At 37.8% G+C, this 23,470-nt stretch overlaps 1 protein-coding gene across 1 annotated transcript in view; it reads left to right on the top strand.

Moving 5' to 3' along the window:
• Window positions 1–23,470, top strand: part of LOC127634650 (transcriptional activator GLI3-like) — a 166,799-nt gene that overhangs the window by 15,268 nt on the left and 128,061 nt on the right. Inside the window, exon 2 of the mRNA XM_052114284.1 lies at window positions 12,524–12,697. Within this exon, the coding sequence (XP_051970244.1) occupies window positions 12,565–12,697 (133 nt within the window). The 5' untranslated portion in view covers window positions 12,524–12,564. The remainder of the gene's footprint in view (window positions 1–12,523; window positions 12,698–23,470) is intronic.

Here is a 23,470-nt window from a genome sequence, read left to right as displayed (position 1 = left end):
TAAATTATATTAATTTTATTGAAAACTTGCGCTAAATGGACATCATTGATAGTTGCGCCTCATTTCACTGTTTTTCAGCGTCTTGCATAGTAGCACCCTATTTTTAGCTTTACCCAGAACATTCATTAAATTGAGGTCCAATAAGGGTGCTCAACAGTCAAAATCAATTGGATCTCATTCAGAGAATTTTAATGAAACAATTCTATAATGTAAAATTAAACGATGTATGCTCAATACAACAAATCAAATATGATATTTTGTTCCATGTGTTCGAGGCAGCAGATAATTTAAGGTCATTTTCAGTCTACGGAGCGAGCTAAGGCCTAAACGCCGGAGACTATTTTCCTGCTGGTTAAACTGCGGGCATCCCTGGTAGTGACATATGTTAATGGCGCAGTTATTGAGAGTGTGTTTATATGATTAGAGAGTGAGAGGTCGAGATGAGAGTCGAGCCAGAGTGATTTGTCTTCTCGCGCAGCGAGAGGAGATCAATGCAAAGTGCCTCTTGCGTGCTCAATAAGCCATGTAAACTCATTAACTCTATGAGACCTGTCTCTGTTTTTACATACACACACACAAACACAGCAGATCAGTGAAATTACATGTGTGAGATTAGGTTAATGTGTTAATTAGTGTGAGTGGGTGTCTGTGTTTTTCTAATTTGATTGTGTGTAGAGACATTGAAGTGGGTGTAGAGACATTGGTTTATGTGGAGGTGTGTGTATGTGTGTGTGTTTAAGAGATAGTGGAAATTAGTGATTTTCTATGTTTCCGATAGTTTCAGTACCCTAGGATCGGTGACTGTATGCCGACACGCTGACATGCAGTATTCTTATCAGACATACTTGCAATGGTTTCAAAGTGTTTACCATTCCACCTGGCACGATTGGCAGCATGTTGCATCAGCTGCGTGGGAGACTAGGGTTTAAAGCCAGGCAGTAATCATGTTTGAATTATCAATGACGAGCATGATTCGGAGGTTTCACTTTTTCTTCTAACATTACTTTTTACTGCACTAATGGTTAAGATAATTTTGGGGATAGAATCTATAAATATATGCTTTTCTCTTCATTGTATAACGTCCAGTAAAGCTGAAAACCACTTGCTTCACTACTAGCTTTTGGCAACCTCTCCTAGACATAATTGGAGCTCATACGTGCCAATATGCCAATGGTACAACACTTACCATTTGGACACTGGGGGCAGTGTTTCAAAATTTCGGTCAACGTATTCCGATTTTGACTAAATAAAAGTTGGTCTTCTCTTTCCGATTTCACTGTGAGATCAGGCTGTAACACCTGTTACTGATTCAGAGTAATCTTAAATTTTGGATTGTGGTGATACGTACCTAATATGTACCAATACCTAAAGTGCATATTTGGTACATGAAAGTAAAGGTTCTTCGGAAACTACTGTATTATTGTACTGTATAGGGTTCTTGAGATGTTTTACTGTATGCTAAAGTGTTTGATGTTAAATTTATAGGATTATATGTTATAATTGAGCTGCACCAGGGTTTTTCCGTAGTCTAGCTACAGTCTGTCCAATGACACATAGACTGTACATGACACAATGCATAATCAAATATTTGATGGAAGGATGTACAATACGCTTGGTGAAATACATGTCTTTTGGGGCGTGCATGCATACACACTGCACCTTGGCCAATTGTGGTCAGATAACGTGCATATACGCTGGACAAAGACGAGCTATGATTGCACTAGGTCTGTTGGTCCAACTATTGGACTGGCACCATTTCAGTCGGACTAAAGCGTTTTTTAAAATGATTTTTTAGTCCAACTAAAGTCCAACTTTTAATATGCATGTAAATGTACTTATTGTTTTGGTTCTGGGTTCTTTAGCAATACTACCTACAAATGTTCTCCAATCGCATCAGGTTGTAGAACCCCTTTTGGTTCTTGAGACTTCTTGAGATCATTATTGGTGTGAATTCTCAAATAAAATGGAGAAAGCATTAGATACTTGTGAATGTTTGTTTTCAAAACTTTGAATACAAAGTTTTTGCTCAAGGAGCACACAGTTGCAGTGGAAGACGTCCATGGTTATGACTTTCATTAAAACTACTATTCACTTTCGAGTTTGAAATTGTGTGTGAGATTGGATATGAGATAATATGGTGGGTTGAATGATGATGAAGAATATGGAGAGAAGGCTGCGGTAGAAGACAGATGAAGTCTGTCTGTGTACCTGCAGATAGGAGATGTTTCTGAGCGTGTGTGGGGAGTCACAGAGCTGTTAGAAGTTTCCAGAACTCCCCCTGTGCCTGCCTCCCTGGTGCCTTTGTCCCACATCTTAGTTTCCTTCCCTACTGTTGGATTCTACAACTTTATTTGCCTCTGATTTACAGAGGAATACACAAACTCACTCACTCTCAGTGTCTTCCTCTTGCAGTTAGCGAGAGTAAATAAACTTTAGACACATGCTCACACAGTATAACTGTTTATTGTTACATTTGAGTCACCTGTAACAGGAAAGTTCTTAAAAAAATTATCGGTCCAATGATACAGACTTTTACGATTTTTTTAAAAGGCATAAGCTAGTTGCACTAAGGGGAAATAGTGATAGATTCAATATTACACAAAATGTATCTTCTTTGCTTCAAGTGCATATAGTGTTAGATGCTAATTGCTCCCCTAATTAAATACAAACACAGTATAGTGGCATCACTGCAGTGTGTTTATTTAGAGTCCCACAGACACCAACCATTAACCCTAACCTTTTCTTACAAAAAATAACCATTGTTTAACTACAGCAACCATAGTATCACAATGGTATTTTGTAGGAAAATCATAGTAAAGATGGAATTAAACATTGTTGCTATAGTTAATTGCATTAAAACTATGACTTCTGCCAAAAACATGGATAATACAATATTACTATGTAAAACCATGGTTAATTGTACCCAGATCAAACCTTCCTCTCAACACATATATATCGTATAGGCAGATTAATCTGATGATATTTGGCCATTTTGAGACATAACTGTCTCTGTTTAGCCAGTTAACAAAAGTTTTAGTTACAAAATTTTGAGTACGTTTCAAAATCAGCCGATAGTCTTGTCAGTGGATAGTAAACAATTTCTGTGACAATTGTTTTTGTGTTATTTTTTTTAAACATTTTAAGTAAATAGTGTGTGAAATAAGTGTTCATTTCTTTTCAGCAGTTTTGTGTAAATCTCCTTTAATTGTCATGAAATGAAATTATGTATAAAATGGCATTTTATTGGTCATCTTCTACTGTGGTCTCATTATAAGTTCTTCACTGTTTTTTGTTAATTAAGGCAACGTCCACACTAATGTGTTTTAGTTTGAAAACGCATCTTCTCCTCTATGTTTTGGCATCCATCTGAGACTGTGTTTTTGACAGCGAACACTTCATGTGTGGACAGGGAAAACTGAGATATCAGGAAACGATGAAGTATTTATTGTCATCTGACACTGCCATGTGATCCACTCAATCAAAGCAAAACAATCAAAACAATCAGACTGCCCATATTGTAGTGCAGATATTTTGCTGAATAATCACTTTAATAGCATTACTAAAGATAAATGATACTTTGTACAAACCTTAAATTGCATTCCTTCAGAGGTGACGGGAAGTTTATCTGGAATTGCTGTTCAGTGACAGAACACGTGGAAAATGTAGGTTTTTTTTAGGGCTGTCTATTTAACGCGTTAATTCAGTGCGATTAATTGTATAAAAAATAACGCGATAAAAAATAATAATAAGGAAGTAATAAGGAAGATTCCTGAGAAATGCAAGCATGTAGTACCACCTGTTTACTTCAGAGGGCAGTAATTGAAATTTCAGCTGTGTGGCAATGCGCAGAAAACACTTCAGTAGGCAGAACAACACAAACATGCATTACGTTCTTGCGTTCAATCACTTCATGGAGTGCAAATGCGAACTAAGGGATCTCAAGATGTTTTTAAAGTATTAAACTATATTTAACTTGACACAGTGACCTAAAAAATTCATGTTTATGACGCAACGCACCCGAGATGCTACACAAGCATGTCTGACACTTGTTGAAATTAACAGGATGTTAAACAAGCCCTCATAATAAATCTCTGACTGATTGACAAATTCACTTGTGAAATGGATTGCTGTGAAGTGTGTGCCAGTGATTGGCTTATGATCAATAATATGGTTGTAAACAATACATTGTATTCTAAAGCAGCTTTTTGTATTGTCTTATCAATGATTAACTCTTCTGCCACAAGAATGTATATATTATATATATATGTACATGTCGTTCCATTAAATGTTTGTATACATTTCAGTGTGGACGAGAACATTTTGGAAAATGCTTGAAAAAGGCAGTGTGGATGGAGAGCATTTAGAAAACGAAAACACAGTTTTCAAATGTATATGGATTTATGTGGACGAAGCCTAAATATGTGGGTTTTATACACTGTACCTGAGAAAAAATTTAACTGAGCTCACTTTATAGAAGAGTCATTAAAGAATGGAATGAAAAACATAAACCAAGCAAAAGATGTTTAAGCAGATGTATAACTACATGAAACTATTTTTGGCATGTACGATTTAACAGCTTTTGGAAGAGCGCCCAACCTACATGTGACATCAACCCTAAAAGTCTCAACTCGCCTTCTTTTCTATACATTTTCTCTCTCGCTCTCTCATTCTAGCTCTCTTGCCATCCCTCACTTTGTAAATTTCGCTAACTTTATCTGGCCTGATTTGTTGTCCTTCTTTCTCTTTTCCTCGGCTCTGTCTTTATCTTTGTTTATGTTAAAATTAATGAATTCACTTTGCTTGACCTTTCCTTTCTCCACTCTGCTCTCCTCCATCCATCTTTCGCTCCCTCCATTTCACTTTAATTTTCTTCATTCTGGATTCAGCCCTCTATGGAAGCCCCCTCCCTCCTTTTCTTTCAACAACAGAGCAGGATGCAGGATGACTTCATCTAGTCTAATTTCTGGGTTGTAATACGCTGTAAATGGTGAGGCTGCCGGGATCTGTATAGGAATTAATAAGAACTAATAGAGCATGCCTGTGGGGGAAGCAGCCTGTCTTTAAGTAAACATTATGAGTTTTCCAGGGGGGCTGATAGAAGTGGGGGCCGCTGTGGGACTGGGCTGTAACATGATGAATCGTGAAGCCGTGGGATTGATAATTTGCTCCCTGATTCTACACCAATGGGGCTAATAAGGCCTCTCTGAATTGGATGTGTGATTGAATAGGCAAGGGCCTGTTTGTGTGAGCATGTATGAGCGTAATGAATAGTGTGTATCTGAAATTTTGTTAGTATCTGAAAATGGTGTGCATCTATGTTTTATTTGAACTTCTCTAAAGGAATTTTAGGTGGAAACATCTGAAACAAAATGTATACTTTAATGAAGCTCCATTAAGTCACCTGAGTTATGAAAGAGTGACCTCTTAGCAATAAAATGTGATTATCATCTGTTGAAGTATAGCCAGGGTAAGGTAGTTACTGTAGATGTATGCGTGGCTCTGTTGTTGTAAGTGAGCGGCTGTTCTGTGGTAAACAGTACCTGTTGTGAGTTTGTGAGATACTGAGATGTGACAGGTACTGAGGTGTGCTCCGAGCCCCTGGGGAGATGAGTGCGAGACCCCCCCTAAAAGCCTTAGCAGCCTCACCACAGCTATGTTTGATCTCAGTCAATGCAAGCAGTGTGTGTGTGTGTATATGAGAAAAAGAGAATGATGGGCAGACTGGGTGCTTTGCATCAGCAAAGGAAACCCTCTTTCATTCTCTTCAGCTACCCGTACATCAGATTCACACTCCACAAACGCAAATACTGTATTTGTGCGCACAAACACAGGATGCAGAATGAGATGGGTCTCTCTACAGCCCATTTCTAGATTCTCAATATGCCATCAAACTTGTGTGTCGTTGATAGCACTTATGTACACACAATCAGACAGGTTATTGACTACTTCTTAACCTAAACTTTGAAACTAGCCTTGCTAGTTTATCAGCCCAAAAACAATCAACCTAGTCTCATATAATGAATGTTACTAAAACAAAATTTTAGCTAAATGAGTTTTACGTGCCACTTTATAAATTTTTCTGCAGTTTCCTGTTGAAATTAACAGTAGAAGCTCTGCGTTTCTTTCACTTTCACACAAATCACTGGTACTGTGTCTGTTTAGGACTTTATAAACACTTACTTTTCACTCTATTACTCATACCTTGCTATGTAATAATATCAAAAGACTTTTACTCTAAAGCATCATTTGAAAAACGATACATTTTTAACAGTTGTATTACAGGCCCATCTACATTTACTCACTTATTCCAATGTGATTATCTTGCTCGGTAGCTCACCTGATAGAGTGTTGGACTTTGGACTTAGAGACATTGCCTCTAGCAATGCCAAGGATGCTCAAAATGAAAGTGAAAGTGAAAATGAAGCGAAAGTGTCGTAGAAGCGACAGGAAATGACGTAGTTGCTTCAGTAAATGTGCTTTTCATGTTGAATTTGCTTTTAAAACACTATCGGATATAGGTGTTGATTTAGGGTAAGGATGTTGGTTTTGTTCACCTCTCATTTATCTTTTAAGACGCTATTTGTTAGGTTAAAGTTTTAGGTTAGGGAGGTATATTTTACTAATTAAAACAACCATCTAAAATTCACCTTAAAAACCTTGTCTGATTATAGCATAATTTCACTCGATTTTGGCACCCACTGCTGGAAATTTCCCTGGGAAACTGCAGACAAATGTGTAATGAAGCTTTGACAATTTCCATTGTCAAGTAAGTTTCATAAGATCAGGCTGAAAAAAATTAAATGGTATTATCATGTTTTTTTTTTTTTTTTACATGGCACCGTGGTAATACTGTACGATGTTGGCTAGATTCAAAGAAGGGTAGAGTTTGCTGGTAATATAGAACTATGTAAATATGCACACACTGTAAAAACATTGTAACCTGGATTTGTTACCTTAAGGAGCTTTTTCTACCTGACCTAACCATTAAAAATAGTATAATTGGTGTAACCTAATGTATACAGGTTGATTCAGTGATTTTTAATAATATTTTTATTTGGAATAAAAACAGTTAATATAGATGCGGTATGTAAAGAATAATGTACTGTCAGCCAGTAATTATCAAAATAAACCCCACAAAATGAAGCAGTGGGGACTGTATCACCCTGAAGGGGATAATTACATTTCTACTTACCAAATAAATTAATAAATGGACATGACATATTGATTTTGATTTGAGTTGAAATTATGTTAATATGTTATAGTAAAATAGGCCACAGCATGATACAAGAGACATTAAACTAGCACATCTATGTATCAAATTGATTACCAGCATGGGACAATGGCCAGTTATACAGTTTAGCGGACAATAATATTTTTTTTCTGCAACTTTTGACAGCAGAATGTTGCAATTTAAACAATCAGAATCAAGTATTTGAACCGTGTAATAAATTATTATTCTCATACTAAACAGCGTTGATTGCGCGTATTATGAGAGAAACATTTCAACATTTTCAAAACAATTTTCATTTCATTATCAATTGGTACATAAACAAAACATAATTAATTTCTTTTTTTTATCACTTTATTACAGATGTATGTACAGATACATTTTTTGGGGGGGTTTTCTCTTTTAGAAATCTTTATGATGTTGATGTTTTACTAACAGGGGTGCTAAAAGTCAATCTTCTTTGCAAGATGAACCTCAACCAGCTTCGTCCATAAACTAAAATTCTTTCTCTTTGTACTAATCTTGAATGTGAGCAGACATCAAAAAGTATTTGACCACATATTTTTGCAAATGACCAATCAGAATAGAGTATTCAAGCTGTGTAGTAATTTTGTTTTTTTAATCATATGACCTTACAGTAATGTGGTATTTATCAAATTACCATAGTATAACCATCTGACATATGGTTCCGCCACAGTGCTTTCAGGCTTGTACCTTAAACGTTCTGTATGTCCGTTCACGTTAGGCCTTGAATAAGATAGTTTTGTGGCTTTCAAACAACCGCTGAACTTGCATTTCCCCCTATTTTTATTTGTCTGAGAGAATAAATCATGCAAACTATCTGACAAGAGCTCTGTGGCACAACGTGGAAATGAGTCATGTCAGGAGCATTTGCGAGATGGCTACACAACAGAAACTTCTCTGCTCTGGGGGGTTGAACGGGAGAAGAAAAATGCTGCTCCTTCATTTCGCCACGTCTTTTTGGTCTCTGGTTCTTTGTGTCACCGCTTTCCCCCCCCTCTCTCAGCTTACAAATCGACACAGGGCAGAACAAACAAACAAACAAGGCTACTAATAACCCAAGGTGCCGGTGCTCACTAGAGGTTTGCAATTGTTATGCGTTCTTTATTCCACTCTTATCTAATGTGCAGCGAGTGCAAAAGAGGGGCTGTGTAAGTGTTAAGATTACATCGTTGCGCGTTTGTTACCCAGGAATTTTAAGACGCGGCGGGCTCAATTGCCAGTGAAAGTCATTTGTGGTCCCTCTCTGGCTCATATAAAGCATTTTAAGTGGAAAAGGTTGTATGACACTCCGTGTTAAGAGAGAGTGGAAAGCTAATCTTATTAGCACCCTGTGCTAAACGCTCACCGATGGCTCAGCTCACTCGTCCTTGAAACAGCCAATTTTTTTTCCCTACTTTACTGCCTCAATATGAACAGATGTTGCGCACCAAGAGGAAAACTTGTTTGTAGCTGGATATAGAGCAATTGATCACAAGGATGGCTTTGGAGAGAGTTAATAGAAACTGTTTAAAAAGTCAAACATTCTGGCCTGTTGATAGCTTTGTAAATGAGCTGACCCCATGGAATATGAAGGAATATTTCTGACTAAATACAAATTAAACCTATGGGATGCTCTTGATTACAACAGAAAGTAATTTAGACTCTTACCTAACTGTGCTGGATTGGCAGTTTTTGTACACAGTTTTTTTTGTCCCCCCTAATAAGATCAAAACGAAAGGTCTTAAAAACTACATGTGCTAAACTGCGGTCCTTGTTCATTTTAAGTATTTTTGCCTGAGGCCAAATAGATGCTTGTGAACAGAAGTCATGTTCACCTGAGGAGGTAAAGGTAGCAAAAGGTGAGCAAGCGCATTCTGTTAGGATCAGAATCAGTTGGTCCATCAACAGTACTTTTAGTATTTATCACTTTATTACATATTTACACATTGTCTTTTAGAAGTCTTTAAGAAGTTGGTGTTTAGCTACAGACTGATCTCACAGTAAAATCGGAAAAAGAAGGTTTTGACTTTTGCATACCTAAATTCAAAACATTGCCCAAAGCGGTAAGTGTTGCTTTTCTGGGTAAAATGTCCACAGAGTGGCACCAAAAGCGTATTTGCTTATTTGCGCAAAATGCATATTTTATAAACTGAACCCCCCCCAATCCAAACTCCTTTTACCTTCCTTATAAGTCTTATCAGGGGCTCTACATCATAAAAACTCAACTCAATCTGCAAATTCTTTTAATCAATTCACATGTTCCTCACATAATTTATCCTGCCCTCTCCATATGTTATAACGTAATAATAATAATAATAATAATAATAACGTTTAATTGATATTTTCCAAAGCTCAAAGTGCTTTACAAGGATCAACAAACATAAACACTTCAAAATAAAACAATACACCATACACAAAGCAAGGCAAATTTACAAGCGCAACACAAAGAACCAGAAGTCAAATGTATAGTTCGGAGTAAAAATGTGGATTTGCACATGTCCGACAAACAGTACAAACAACATGAGCCATTGAGTAAAAAATTACATGACCAGAGTAGTCCCTCGTTGTGTGGGGGCACCAAGCAACCCCCATCGACCTGCCGCATCTCCCACGCCACAGAGCTGAAAAAAGCACAAAGTCCAGGTCACCAAATGCCGAATGACCATCAGAGAATGCAGCCACACCCTCCGCAGCAATCACGCCTCACCATCCTCAGAAATCATGCCTCACCATCTGCAGCAATCATGCTAGGCCACGCTAGAATCAGGGAGGCCTGGCGAGACACCGCTGCTGGCTGGTGGTGTCAGGGATGCCGGGTGAGACACCTCAGCTCAAGACAAACAAGCTTCGATGTGAAGCGGCAGCCAAACGCGAACAGCGTACTCACACCATAAGTCCAGAAGTTGATCAGTTGATCCAGAAGTTGACCAGCATCTCATCAGTAATGATGGTGAAGGAACTGCTTTAAGTGGAATGTCTTCTGAAGGAGAAACAGTACAGCTCTGTAGTGATATTTACCCCTAAACCCTAAAGTTTTACACCCGAGCCCATTATTTCAAAAACCAAAATCTCAATTCCACTAAATAAATTTCAACCTTGAACTTAAACTACAGTCTCTGAACCCTATAATTAAGTCATACTCTTATGTCAAACTTTCGACTGTGACTTAATCTTTACCCTGGAATTTTTTCTAACAAAACAATCAGTACCCCATTTTAAACAAACCCTGCTTCACATTCCCACTAAACCCAAAATATGTTCTTTTGACCCTTAAATTAAAACTCTAATAGGCTCACCTGCTCACCAGAGACAATGAATCCAATCCTAAATCCCACAGTTTAGAAACCGACTTTGGTTTATGGGAAGTGTGCTAGTTTTAAAACCTCTGGAAGGAAATTATGTTTACATGATGTCAAGGTGAAGACGAACACCTGAAGTTATTCAAATTTTACCAAGCTGAGTCTGAGAGTATTTCAGTTGTGACTTTGATGTACCATTCACAGCTGACTTTCAACTCTTAGCTTTTGTAAGCAGAGCGTATAATTTATGTTAAATTGATTTGCTTAATGTACTTTAAATAAGATTTTCTTTTCCTTTGGAAAAGGATGAATTGTGGTATTTTAAACCTGGTTAATCGCATCTCTTTTTGTGAGAAAGGATTATGGGCCAGAACACAGAAAGAAACACCCTTTCTCTTTCCCACCACTAATTGGGTGTGGGACTCTGTCTAGTGCAAGGAATACACATTAATATGAGAATTTACATTTATTTTGGGAAACAACTGTCACGAAACGGTGGTTTTAATGCATTCTATTGTTTGGTTCTTCAATTCAGGATGTTTAGATACCAGGATTTAACATCCTGGCACGTACATGAAGGTCATAAGCTTATCATCTGTTATTTTCATGCCAGCACTACTTAACACTGTGTTATTGACCTACACGCTATAAAGTACACCTTTATGTAATAGTCTCATAGGGTAAAAAAAAAGACAAAATATTCTCATCTAATGAGCAAATAACTTGAATCCCATAGGAAAGAAAAATCACAAATGAGATCTAATTTGTTTCTCATCTAGACAGAATTTGTTTTAAAATGGAGAGTAGGGATGCACCGATATGAAATTTGTGTGCCAATACCAATATCACATAATTTAGAGATTATGTTGTATCTGCCAATACCAATAATTTGGTGGTTATGCTTTTACAATTTTAAATTTTGCATCTACTGTTTTTGTTGGATATGTGTAAAAGATAGATGAACACAGGATAAAAGTATGAAACAGAGAGAGAGAGAAAAAGAGTGTTGTTGAAAGGGAGAGGAGTTGGGTGTAGAAGCATGGAGAATTTGGATTTCTGAACACCTGTGTGATAAGGTGGCATAGGCCAGGTCAGTGGGATTATGGGTGAAAAGGTCCCAGTCTTAATTGGTGCAGTTGAATGGCTAGCCGCCCCATAGAGCACACAAAAGACATGTCAGCTATGCTTGAGTGGACATAGGCTCACCGTTTTTGCTTGTCCACTGGAATGTGTATGTCCCGATCTCTCTTTTCTTCTGTCCACTCTTTTTTCATTTACCTTTGGTCCACAGACAGACTTTTTGTAGATTGACTTCTGGGAAACTTTTCTTCTTTGTGACACAGATTGCCAAGTTTCAATGGTACAACAGTTACTAACCAAACAGTTACTAACAAACTAATCTCCATTAACAAATTCAAAGTCAAATTTCCTTGCAAGAACAAAACAAAATAAAAAAATCAGAACGCTTGATAATTGCATGGATGTCCCAACCAGGATTGTTAGCAGATGTTCTGTCTCACTGAAAATGAACACACACTCGAGTGGTTAAGGAAAAAAGTCCCTAAACAAACAAAGCTAACTGTGTATGTCTGCCCAACCCCCATTTAACATGGTTACACCCCTCCTCTGGAGATTCAAGCACTCTGAAGTTGAATAGCTGTGTTGTAAGTCCCAGACAGCTACCTCTAGTATATTTCCCATGTAACCTACTCCTGTCAGAGACTTAGAAAACAATTCAAAATGTTGTGAGATCATTCAAATACAGCCGACACAGACTAAACATTTCTATCAATTATAGCTATATATTTTTTCTTTTCTTTTAAATGTTTAACTTTCAAACATCTATGTGGAAAATATGTAACTTTTTTAAATGTGAATGTTGTGCGTATTTCTACCGAGTCATCTCATATTCCAGCGTTTACTGGATTTAAGAAGTTATTTCCAAGACTCACCTTGATTTTTCTGACCTTTTACCTCTTCCTTAAACCTGCAGGTATTTTGTCTTGATGTGGTACTGAGGAATGCGCATTTGTCATGGAAACCCAGTCCCAGACCAGTTCTGCAGCAGAGAAGAAGAAAAGGGTGGAGACCATCGTAGCTACCAAGAGCACATCCACCCGCACAGACATCAGCGAGAAGGCCGTGGCCTCCAGTACTACCTCCAATGGTACAGTTTCACCTTATGTTTCGTCTTCTTTTTCTTATTACTTTTTAAACCTTTAAACTTCTCCAAACTTCTGTCCTTCCTCCAATTACTTTTGAAACCTTTACACTTATTCTAACTTCTATTCTTCCTCCATTCTATCTATTTAATTTGTTTGATATTCCTATGGAGTCCTATAGACTGAAATACCTCTACATGACACATGTTTTCTGTTAGCTGGTTTTTGCTGGTCTAAGGTTGTCTACCAGCTTGAACAAGATAGCCAACCAGGTTGAAACCAGGTCTGTTTCTTGTAGTCCAACTGATCAACCTTCTAAACCAGCTTAGGCCAGCTAATGATCATAAAATACCAACATGGACCAGCATGGACCAGCTAGAATATTCAGCTTCCAACTTCAAATTGTTTAAACCAGGAGTTTCCAGCACAGTTGTATAAAGCACTCTCCTTTCCCACCAAGTCACACAAATGTATTTGTGTACGTGTGTGTTTGAGTGTGTGTCTTGGTTGATGAGTGGTGGGATTTTTGTACCACTCCATATGAGAGCCTCTGGTGATATGGCAGGAAGTCAAAAAAAGAAATTTCTTTTTTTTTTTTTGTGGAGGAGGGCATCGTTAATTGCTCTTATGAGCTTCCTCTCCTTCTCTCTCTTTCACTGTTATTCATTCCCAGATGGCCAGCTCTCTTCCATTAATTACAGGTGGGGGACAGAGATGGGGGATAGAGCTTTTACTGTTGTGGAAAAAGCATGGATGTAATTTGGCTTGCTGATTGTGGATTTTTCTCTGTAATGCAAGGGTAATTACTCCTCTGAACAACATAAGGTTTGTCTTGGAAAGTTTGCTGCAGCGATCATCTGGCCAGGATTGCAGTCCTACACTCAGGGGAGAAACCCAGGGGTTCACTTTTAAATGAATACATCACCCTCATAACACCATGGGACTCAAGTTTTATATTCCATGCAAACTGTTTATGAAATAGTAGAGCATGACAAATCTTTCATCTGTAATGTGTTTTAACGTTCCTAATGTGCAGATCCAAGATGTGAAGGATTATATCAGCTGTCAGAGGTCATCTGGCACTTTAATTATTGCTCAGAGGTTGTTCATTCATAGGTCAGGAGTCTTAATGGAGCTGTGATGTTTAATTGAAATGTCAACTTTGTCTCAGATATTTCTTCTAAACTGTCTTGGGATGAATAAAGATGAGACAATTGTTGACATCCAGTAAGAGTATGCATAGAGGTATAAAAATGATGTGGGTAGCATAGCTCAGATAGCGCAGACTTGAGCACAAAGTGAGACATTATTATCTTCTGAAACTCTACACTGTAAAAAATGTCCATCATTTTAACAGTAAAAGACTGTAAAAATGCTACAAAAAAACCCCCATAATTGGTAAACATGTAGTTACCTTAAAATATACAGTACAAATCTTTTATATATTTTAAAAGGCAATACATTTAGTTTTATTAACAATTTTGTACAAACTTAATTTTTTAGATGTAAAAAGGCTGATTTCCCCATATAATTAATGGTAAAAATGTATATCATGTTTAACAAGAGAGTACATGTACTTTTTATGGTAAATTATTGTTAAAATGACAGTAAAAACAATAATCAGGTGTTCCCAGAATTCTCTCCTTGACCCATTTCATTTCATTATATTTGATGGGAATAGTTATGTTTCATCTTTTAATATCAGTTACATACACTGGGGTGTTCTGTGTTATATTTGATGTAATTTAGTTAATGTTTACTGCATTATTTAAATCTCACATGTGTTACCCTGATGGTGTTTAGTGTTTGTGTGAGTGACACTGAGCACTGTGTCTCTACATGTTTATTGGTCAATGCTCCTGGAAGAGCCACTATTGATGTCATCATGTGCCATTCTGTAGTTACTATGGTAATTAACAATACATTATAAAGTTAAAAGCAGATTTTTACAGTTTTAGAAGTTTAATATCAAGTTTATCATTTAATAATATAAATGACGATAATGTGCCATAAAATATACAGACATTAACATGACATCCCGTAAAGTCTGAAATGTGGTTACGTTTTTTTTTACAGTGAATTTCTGGCAACCACAGCTGCAAGTTGTTTAATATAGATTTAACCAGTGTAGAGGAGACACATGTGAGATTATGGAGGTATGTTTTGTCATTAGAAAAGTCATTTAGAAGAGAAAATTTCTGATATAGATAATATTTAGTTTTTTTAAATCTCATTTCTCTCTAGGCGGAATAATTCCAGGTGTAAATTAAGCTCAATCAATTTGTGGCGTAATGTTGATTACCACAAAAATGTATTTAGACTTGTTTCTTCCTTTTTTTTTTTTTTTTTTTTTAAAAGGACAATCTGGGCTACAGTGAGGCAATTACAATGGAAGTGAATGGGGCCAAACATAAAAAATTTAAATACTCACTATTTCAAAATTGTAGCCACAAACCAAACAATATGCCTGTTAACATGATTTTAGAGTAATACAATTGCTTACAACCTTTTCTGTGTAAAGTTATATCCAATCTTTCAACTTTGTTGCCATATTGACAATGATGTAAAACCTAAATCGACGATTTAAACAACTTTACAGCTCAAATAATACACAAGTTTAAATGGAAGAAATGGAAGAAATAAATGGAAGAATTGGTTTTATAAAATCATAAGCTGCACATTTCTGCATTTAAACCTTCGAACAATTGGCCACATTCACTTCCATTGTAAGTGCCTCACTGTATCCATGATGTTTGCTTCTTTTTTTGATTGTAATCACTATTATGCCACAAATGTGCTGTTTGAGCTCAACGTTTACTGAACCTGGAATATTCCAAAAGAGATCTTATTTGTGATTTTTCTTTTCTGTGGGCAGAGCAAACTGTTTGTAGAAGGCAAAATGTTAATGAAAAATCTTCTAAATTGACATACCAATGGAGCAAACTTTTTCAGCATTTTCTTAAGCTCTGATTCCAGTAAGCAACTCTGACCGCAAGCTCTCAACAGAACCAAAATGAGCTATCCATCACAACAGACCCCAGGCCTGCTCCCCGAAGGGTCTTACCACAGCCATAAGATAGCTTACACATTCCTGGTGTGGTTATAATTACCCTGCATTCTCTTGGTCTCCCAATACTCATAACCTCTTATCTGATGTAACCTGAACCCCCATCAACTTTAACCCATGTCGCCCAGGCCGCCCCCTCGACACTAACAAAAGGCAATTGTGAGCAGCCCAACTGTGGTAGCGGTTCGATTGTCCCGCCTCTTTGACAGACCTGGGATCAGCCAAAGTTGGTGCAGTATTAAACTTTTAACTTTGAGATAAACACTGAAAATGATCCTAGATCAGTCAAGGCACGTCCCAGCAATGTGCAGAAGGGGAAACACCAAATAATACAGCGAGAATGTGGTAGTGGTGCAGAGTTGAAAAAAAAAATGAAATAAAATAAAATAAAAACTTGCCAACATGAATGATTTTGAGAAAGAGTAGCTTGTAAGGTAGCAAAGGAATACAGGTGTTTGATAAGAAAGTTTGATTTCACTTGGAAAAAGATCACTGTAGCATTTTATTTGAAAATAAAATGTATTTCAAGCCAATGCTTGGGTAAAATAAACTGGCAGAAAGTTTGGCCACAGCTAAGGTGGTCAGACTTGGAGACCAGTTGAAGACCAGCTTGGCCAGGTTAAACCAGCCAAGACCAGTAAACTGTTTTTTTAGGGTTACTAACACCCAAAAGTACAAGAACATTTCTCTTTTCCCATTTCCTTGTCCTTTTATACAAATACTTTTCTTCCTTTCTGCTTTCTTTTGCCGTAGAGCATAGAAGTTTATGAAAAAGTTTAGCCGCGATGTGTAATTGTGCTGGCTTGGTGGGGAGCATTCCCACATGGTTAGCTAAAGACTGGCACAGGCCTGCACAGCATTCATCTGCGGACCCGCTCCCCCGGCCTGACAGCTCAAAGGAACCAACTGTGCCACCACAATGGCCTGATTGGTCCTCTTTGGAAGGGTTGAAGGGAGGGGGCTTCCCTTCTCCTCAACTCAAATCATTTGATAGGCAGGTGGACCACAAAGTCCCCTGATTCTATTGTTGCTGCCTGGACCATGAGAGGGAGAGAAAGAAAGAGAAAGAAAGAGAAAGAAAGAGAGAGAGAGATGTTCGTGCACTTCGGCTGAATAAACCCGGTCGTCATGGGATAATTTGTTAATTAAAAAGGAGAAAGGGGCGAAAGGCACCTGCCATTCAGAGAGGACAGTGGGACAGAGGGAGAGAGAGAATGAGTGTGCAAAGAGTTTCAGGATTGTTGGTTTGTTGTACTTTTTCATGGATGCCACAGTGATGAAATTAACATAAAGGAAGGACACATAAGCAACGGAGGGAGAGACAGAGGAGAATAAAGGAGGGAGGAGAGTTTGGATTGTCAGCATATTTCTCGAAGTTTCGGACCTTACAGGAATAGTTGACCCAAAATGAAAACTGTTATCATTTACTCACTCTCATGTGGTTCTAAACCTGTATAATATCTGGGGTGAAACAAAAAAGGTGTTATTTTTTAGGAATATCCTGGACACTCTTTTCCATATAATCAAAATGAAAGGGGACTGTCAAGCTCTAAAATGACAAATAAAAAAAAAAACTCCACAAAAGTATCATAAAAGTAGTCCATCCGACCTGTATGCTGTATACCATAGATTCATATAACGAACAGACAGAAATTGAAGTCATTATTCACTGAAAATCTTCCACTCCGCTGTTGCTATCAAATCAAATATGATGACATTGATGTCACTTTTTGGTCAAAAGAAACACAAGAACCTGTGGCTTTTCTTGTGCCATTTATGTTATCCATACAACATTTGTAGTCACTTCAGAGCTTTAGCAGAGGGAAAGGTTATCAGTGAACTAACTACATTATGGAGTATTTTTATCATGCAAAGCTTTGAATGTTTTCGGAAGACTTGGAATATAATGCATGCAAGAATATAAGTCTGGTACTTTTTATTTCATTTTGCTACTAGAGAGAAAAAAATGACCAAGAAATACTTGGGAGAAATTAGCAATTTAGGTTTGGAACAACATGAGGGTGAATAAATGATGACACAATTAATATTATTTTTATCATTTTTAACCATTACCTGTATATTGTGTTCCGGTCAAAACTGACCAATTAACTTATTTTTTTCTTTCTGAAAACTAGTTTATTTTGTACATTTGGAATAAAATGTAATGACTTTGTTCACACGTGGAATCTGAACACACACACACACTTTGATAACTTCATTATATTTTATTGTTTTTTTTCTCTCACATCGTTACACTTGTGGTGTTCCCTTTCTAAAGTGACCGGTCATTAGAAATGAATGGATTAGACTACAAAATACAGAAGAGTTCCGTAGCATCCCAATAATTTAGTACACTTATATATCGAATGCAGTACAGCAGTCGACAATAAGGACCGCCCGATGGCCCGGGGCCAGTGTGAGAGAGCTTCGGGCCAGTTGCTAGAACTATCACTTGCCCAATTGGGCCAGTATTGCATTTATAACATTAGTGCAAGAAAACAACAAGTGAGAAAGCACAACAATTACACTGAGCGAACGAAGTATTCTAACCGACAAGTGACCGCGATGCTATTTAGCTCGCAAAGATGCGTGAGCACATAATATACAGGATGCGCCAAGGCACAGTCGCGTGCACACACAAGATCGTGCAGACACGGAGTGCACTCTCCTAGCACTGTCCTCACTCTTTTCCAAGTGTCTTACATTTACATTTACATTTATTCATTTGGCAGACGCTTTTATCCAAAGTGACTTACAAAAGAGGAAAACAGTGGTACAAAAGTGCCATATTACAAAGTTTCACTAGCATCAGAATAGTATACAAAACATATACAAGTGGAATTTTTTTTTTGTTTATTTTTTATTTTTTTTGTTAGGGACTAGTTAAGTGCTCTTGGAAAAGATGCGTTTTAAATCGTTTTTTGAAGACAGCGAATGAGTCTGCATCACGGATGGAAATGGGAAGGTCATTCCAACAACATGGTATGATGAAGCTGAAAGTCTGAGAAAGTGTTTTGGTGCCTCTTTTTGTTGGTACAACAAGGCGACGTTCCTTAGCCCGACCGCGGGCTTCTAGTGGGCGTGTAGCTCTGCAGAAATAATTTTTGGTATGTTGGAGCAGACCCAGTGGCTGTTCTGTATGCCAGCATCAGAGCCTTGAATTTGATACGTACATCAACCGGCAGCCAGTGGAGAGAGACAAGGAGTGGTGTAACATGAGCTCTCTTTGGTTCATTAAAGACCAGACGTGCTGCTGGATTCTGGATCATTTGCAGAGGTCTAATAGCACATGCAAGAAGGCCTGCAATGAGAGCGTTACAGTAGTCCAGTCTAGTTATGACAAGTGTCGTGTGGCATGTTCAGATAGAAAGGGTCTTATCTTCCTGATATTGTAGAGTGTACATCTACATATTCTTGCGGTCTTTGAGATGTGGCCCATGAAATTTAGTTTGTTATCAATGGTTACCCCTAGATTTCTGACTGTTTTGAAAGCTGTAGTCGAACCCAGCTGCACGGTGATGTTGTGTTCAACAGCAGGGTTGGCTGGAAAGACCAGGAGTTCAGCTTTGATTTGCAGGTGGCGTTCCTTCATCTAAGCCAAGATGTCTGCCAGGCAGGCAGAGATTTGAGCAGTCACGGTGGTGTCGTTGAGCTGGAAAGACAAGTAGCGTTGTGTGTCATCGGCGTAGCAGTGGTATGAGAAACCATGTGCTGGAATGATGGTCCCAGTGATGTTGTGTATATAGAGAAGAGAAGTGGCCCAAGCACTGATCCCTGAGGTACCCCAGTAAGTAGTTGATGTGGCTTGTCTTAGCAGCAGCTATTACCAATGTGTAGAAATAGAAGGAAAAAAATCCCACTGTAGATTACTGCTTTTGTAGCGGGATTGTTTGTCTTACGCAACATTTTAAGTATGCCTGCACATTCCGTTTTCACAGTGCGCGAAATCCCCCCTTTTTCAATTTTTACATGTTGGTGAAAAGCAGTAATCCACACAGTTTCATTCTATAGGACTGAAAAACCATGTCTCTCCGTGCATAATGTCTCTTCATCATCTCTCTCCGTGCAACATTTTCTCTCATTAATTTTAGAGATGAAGCGCGAATGAGACGTAATGAACTTTGTTAAACCCCAGTTATACACGTGTCTGGAAATCACAAGCTGCTCAGTATCCAAAATGTAAGTATACATTTAATTAGGTTAGTTTCAAAATGTAATCATTAATTCGATATGATAATGGCGTTTTATATGAAAAGAAGCAAGATCACTATGGCTATTAGAATATTATTATCAGATCTGTTTAGCTGCAGGGTGAAGTTGAATTTTCAAAACAGTCTACTTCATATCATCCTCATAAAACACCAGTTGTATGTCTCATTTCTGGACTGTACAGGTATTTTAGTTTTTGTGCTTTGTGAATCAGGATGTGTTGGTCTTTAGATTGTGTATATAACATGAAATCAGACATTCTTAATTCAAAGATTAGGCCTAATATCCCCCTAATGTATATTACACATCACAAGCGATTTGGAAGTTTCTTCTCAAGGATTCATATGTTTATTACATCCAGCCAATAATCACATCTTTAACTCAGTGATTAAATCTTTGATCCTTTGTGTGAATACATTACACATGGCCAAAAGCTGCATGACAGTATGACTAAACAAGTGACCGAAATCCCATCATCTGCACAACAGAACTCTTTGCTTAAAAACACATGTGGAAATGGCAGGACGGCTGAGGTTAATGTGACGTATTTATGAATTTATATCTGTAAAGGGCTTATATGGGATTACATAAGGCATAAATCATATCTTGCAAATTATAAATATGATTCAGTTTGGGGGGACATTGTCTTAAAAACATGATATATGTAAAAAAGATTTATCTTCAGACACATTTTTAAAGCCATGATGGTAAAAACAGCTATTTATAATTTTTGTGTTGGGGCCAGTGAAAATTTTGGCAGGGCCAGTAAAAATCTGAAGCACTGGCCCAATCGGGCCAGTAGAAAAAATCCTTAGCCTTGCAGTATCTTGGGATAAGAGATTTATTAACAATCTTAGTGGGCTGGTCATTTTTGACCGGAAACACAAAAGGTGTTAGTACAAGCGAACATAACACAACAGTTAAAAAGCAAAGAGGTTATTTTATTTGTTTGTTTTTGCTGATTTAGTGTAGTAATGTTTTTTTAAGACCAAAAATTAGTTTGGTCGTATTTTGAGAAAAAAGCCTTTAAAGCCTTTAAAGCACTATACAGAAAAAAGGGCTCATGAAAAGGATAAAAGGAGCAGCCACGCAAACAGAAAGCGAGAGAGGCAGAGGTGACGTCCCTCTTTTAAGGCTGGCATTTAAATAATCACCAGCACATAGAGGCGAATGTCATCTGACAGAAATAAAGTTCCTGTTAGCAGCGCGGCCGGAAAGTAATTTACAGATAGTCTGTCCCGGCCCATCTTTGTGCCGCGCAGATAAGGGTTCATTTCAGAAGGCGGATAGCAGCCACTCACACTCGCTCGGCCCTATTCTGCGACACCTGTGATAACAGCTTGTGGAGCCTAATTGAAAATGGGGCCTCAAAATGGATTTTCTCCTTTCCTCTTCCTGTCTCTCTACCTCTCCAAGACCGTTCATCCTGACGCTTCTTTCATTTTTTTGTCCCGTTCTACTTGTCCCCCCGCCCTCTCTGTTCAGTGTTATACAAACAGGGAATTATTGAATGAGTGTGCTGATGTGTGTGTGTGTGTGGGGGGTAATTCCGGTATTCCTGGGATAGAGGGTTTAGTAAATGTGCTGCAGGATCATTTTTCACACTGATGTCATTGTCATGATAGCTGTATGATCTGTCTTATTAATGAAATCATTGATCATTTGATGGGACTCATAATCAACTGTTTCGACACTCTGTCCTGCTGTTCTACAGCAACATAAGGCCAAATGCAGAAGGCTTGCTCAGAGCACGTTTACATGCAAATCAATATGCTGATAATTATCAATCAGCTTATTAAAAAAATCAGATGTCAAATGCTTTTGATGTCAAAACATAAACGGTATGCCCACAACTTGCACACATTGGATAAGCAGATAAGAACACTGTTAAAGATGTTTACATGAACAATTAATATTTGTAATGGGATAAATTCTTCATGCATGGATCGATTTTGCCTAAACTATTTATGACCTAACCCCGTTTACATGACCTACACATTGTCAGCTTATTAATTATGTAAGCATAATTGGTGTATGAAATTTTATTTAGTTTGTTCTAGTTTAATGATTTTGATACATTGACTGTGTGTTGAAGAGGAGCTTTAGTTTTTTAAAGGCATAGTTCATCCAAAAATGATAATTCTCTTTATTTACTTTATTTAGTAGAGTAAAAGTAGTCATTATGAATTGTGTGCTATATTCCAAATCTTCTGAAGCCATACAATAGCTTTTTTTTATTTGTTAAATTAAAGTCACTATTCACTGAAAAATGTATACGTATGCGCATATTCATGCAGTATGTGCATTGAACATGTATGAGACATACAAGAACTAATGCCATTTGGTGTCATTGACAGGAACAGGAACTAATGTAAACTCAGTCTGCACATAAATGTTTGTTAGAGTATTCCTTTATCTAACTGTTATCCCTTCTTCTTTCTACCTCTCTTACAAACACACCTTCTCTTTTTTCAATTACACACACACACATAATCTCTAAAACTTTTATCATTTTAGCCTTTTTCTTGTCCACACCTCCTCTTCCCATCTCCTTTGTTATTCTGGCCCAGCTCATGCAGAATGCAGCTGAAATACTTTAGCATTGTTGGGGTCATGGCCTTGTACCTCCGGGGAGAGGAAGGGGGGAACTGTGTCCCTGCAGCCCAGACAGAGACTCTCCTCGCTGGCCTTGAGTCTGCCAGTCTCCACTTGGCTGCTGCTGCGGAGCTCATTTCCTGAAGCAGCAGGGAGACGGCCAGGCGGCTGGCAGAGGGTGATGTCTCTCTGGGGCCTCAGGACAGGGATTAGCTCAGGCCCTGCTGGTACAGATGAGAAGAGGCCCTCAACGGCCCTGCCCCACACGCACACACACACACACACACACACATGCATTCTTAGTTCAAATATCCCGGATTTGATATGGCCTCAGTAGCTCTCCAAAGGTTCTTATTGCTGTCAGAATGCAGTATTTATGAGTAGTCTCCCGGTCAGATGTTTTTCATAAACTTACTGATGAGTTGCAGGGTTTCACGATTTGTGTCTGGAATAGATAGTGAGGAATCCTGGGGAGAATTTACTTGCAATGTTTGGTAGATTGCTGCTGAAATGTAATCTGGAACTGATTACAAGTCACACAACTTTGTAATATTTTACATCACACTATTCAGGTAAACTAATTGGTTTACTTTTGAATCACTTATTGCATATTTGAATAAAAGTCTAATTTTAAGTGTATTAAATATCAATTTACACTCCTTTCATTAAACATCACTAAACATGAAATCAAAGACATCAATGGCTACAATCAGAAATCAGAGATTTAATTATGAATTTAAACATTCTTCATGATGTCATAGCCATTGCACAGTGGCTTGCCTGGATTGTGCCTCATTAACGTTCGAGTCCATACCCCACTTTCCTGTCTATATCGAAATTTCCTTTAAATCAAAGGCAAAAAAATAACTGCAACATACTGTCGTACTGTAGCTAATTTTATGTAGTT

This window comes from Xyrauchen texanus, chromosome 41, assembly GCF_025860055.1.
Source record: "Xyrauchen texanus isolate HMW12.3.18 chromosome 41, RBS_HiC_50CHRs, whole genome shotgun sequence".
NCBI lineage: Eukaryota > Metazoa > Chordata > Actinopteri > Cypriniformes > Catostomidae > Xyrauchen > Xyrauchen texanus.
Note: the sequence above shows the minus strand (reverse complement) of the source record. Positions and strands in the feature narration are given on the sequence as shown.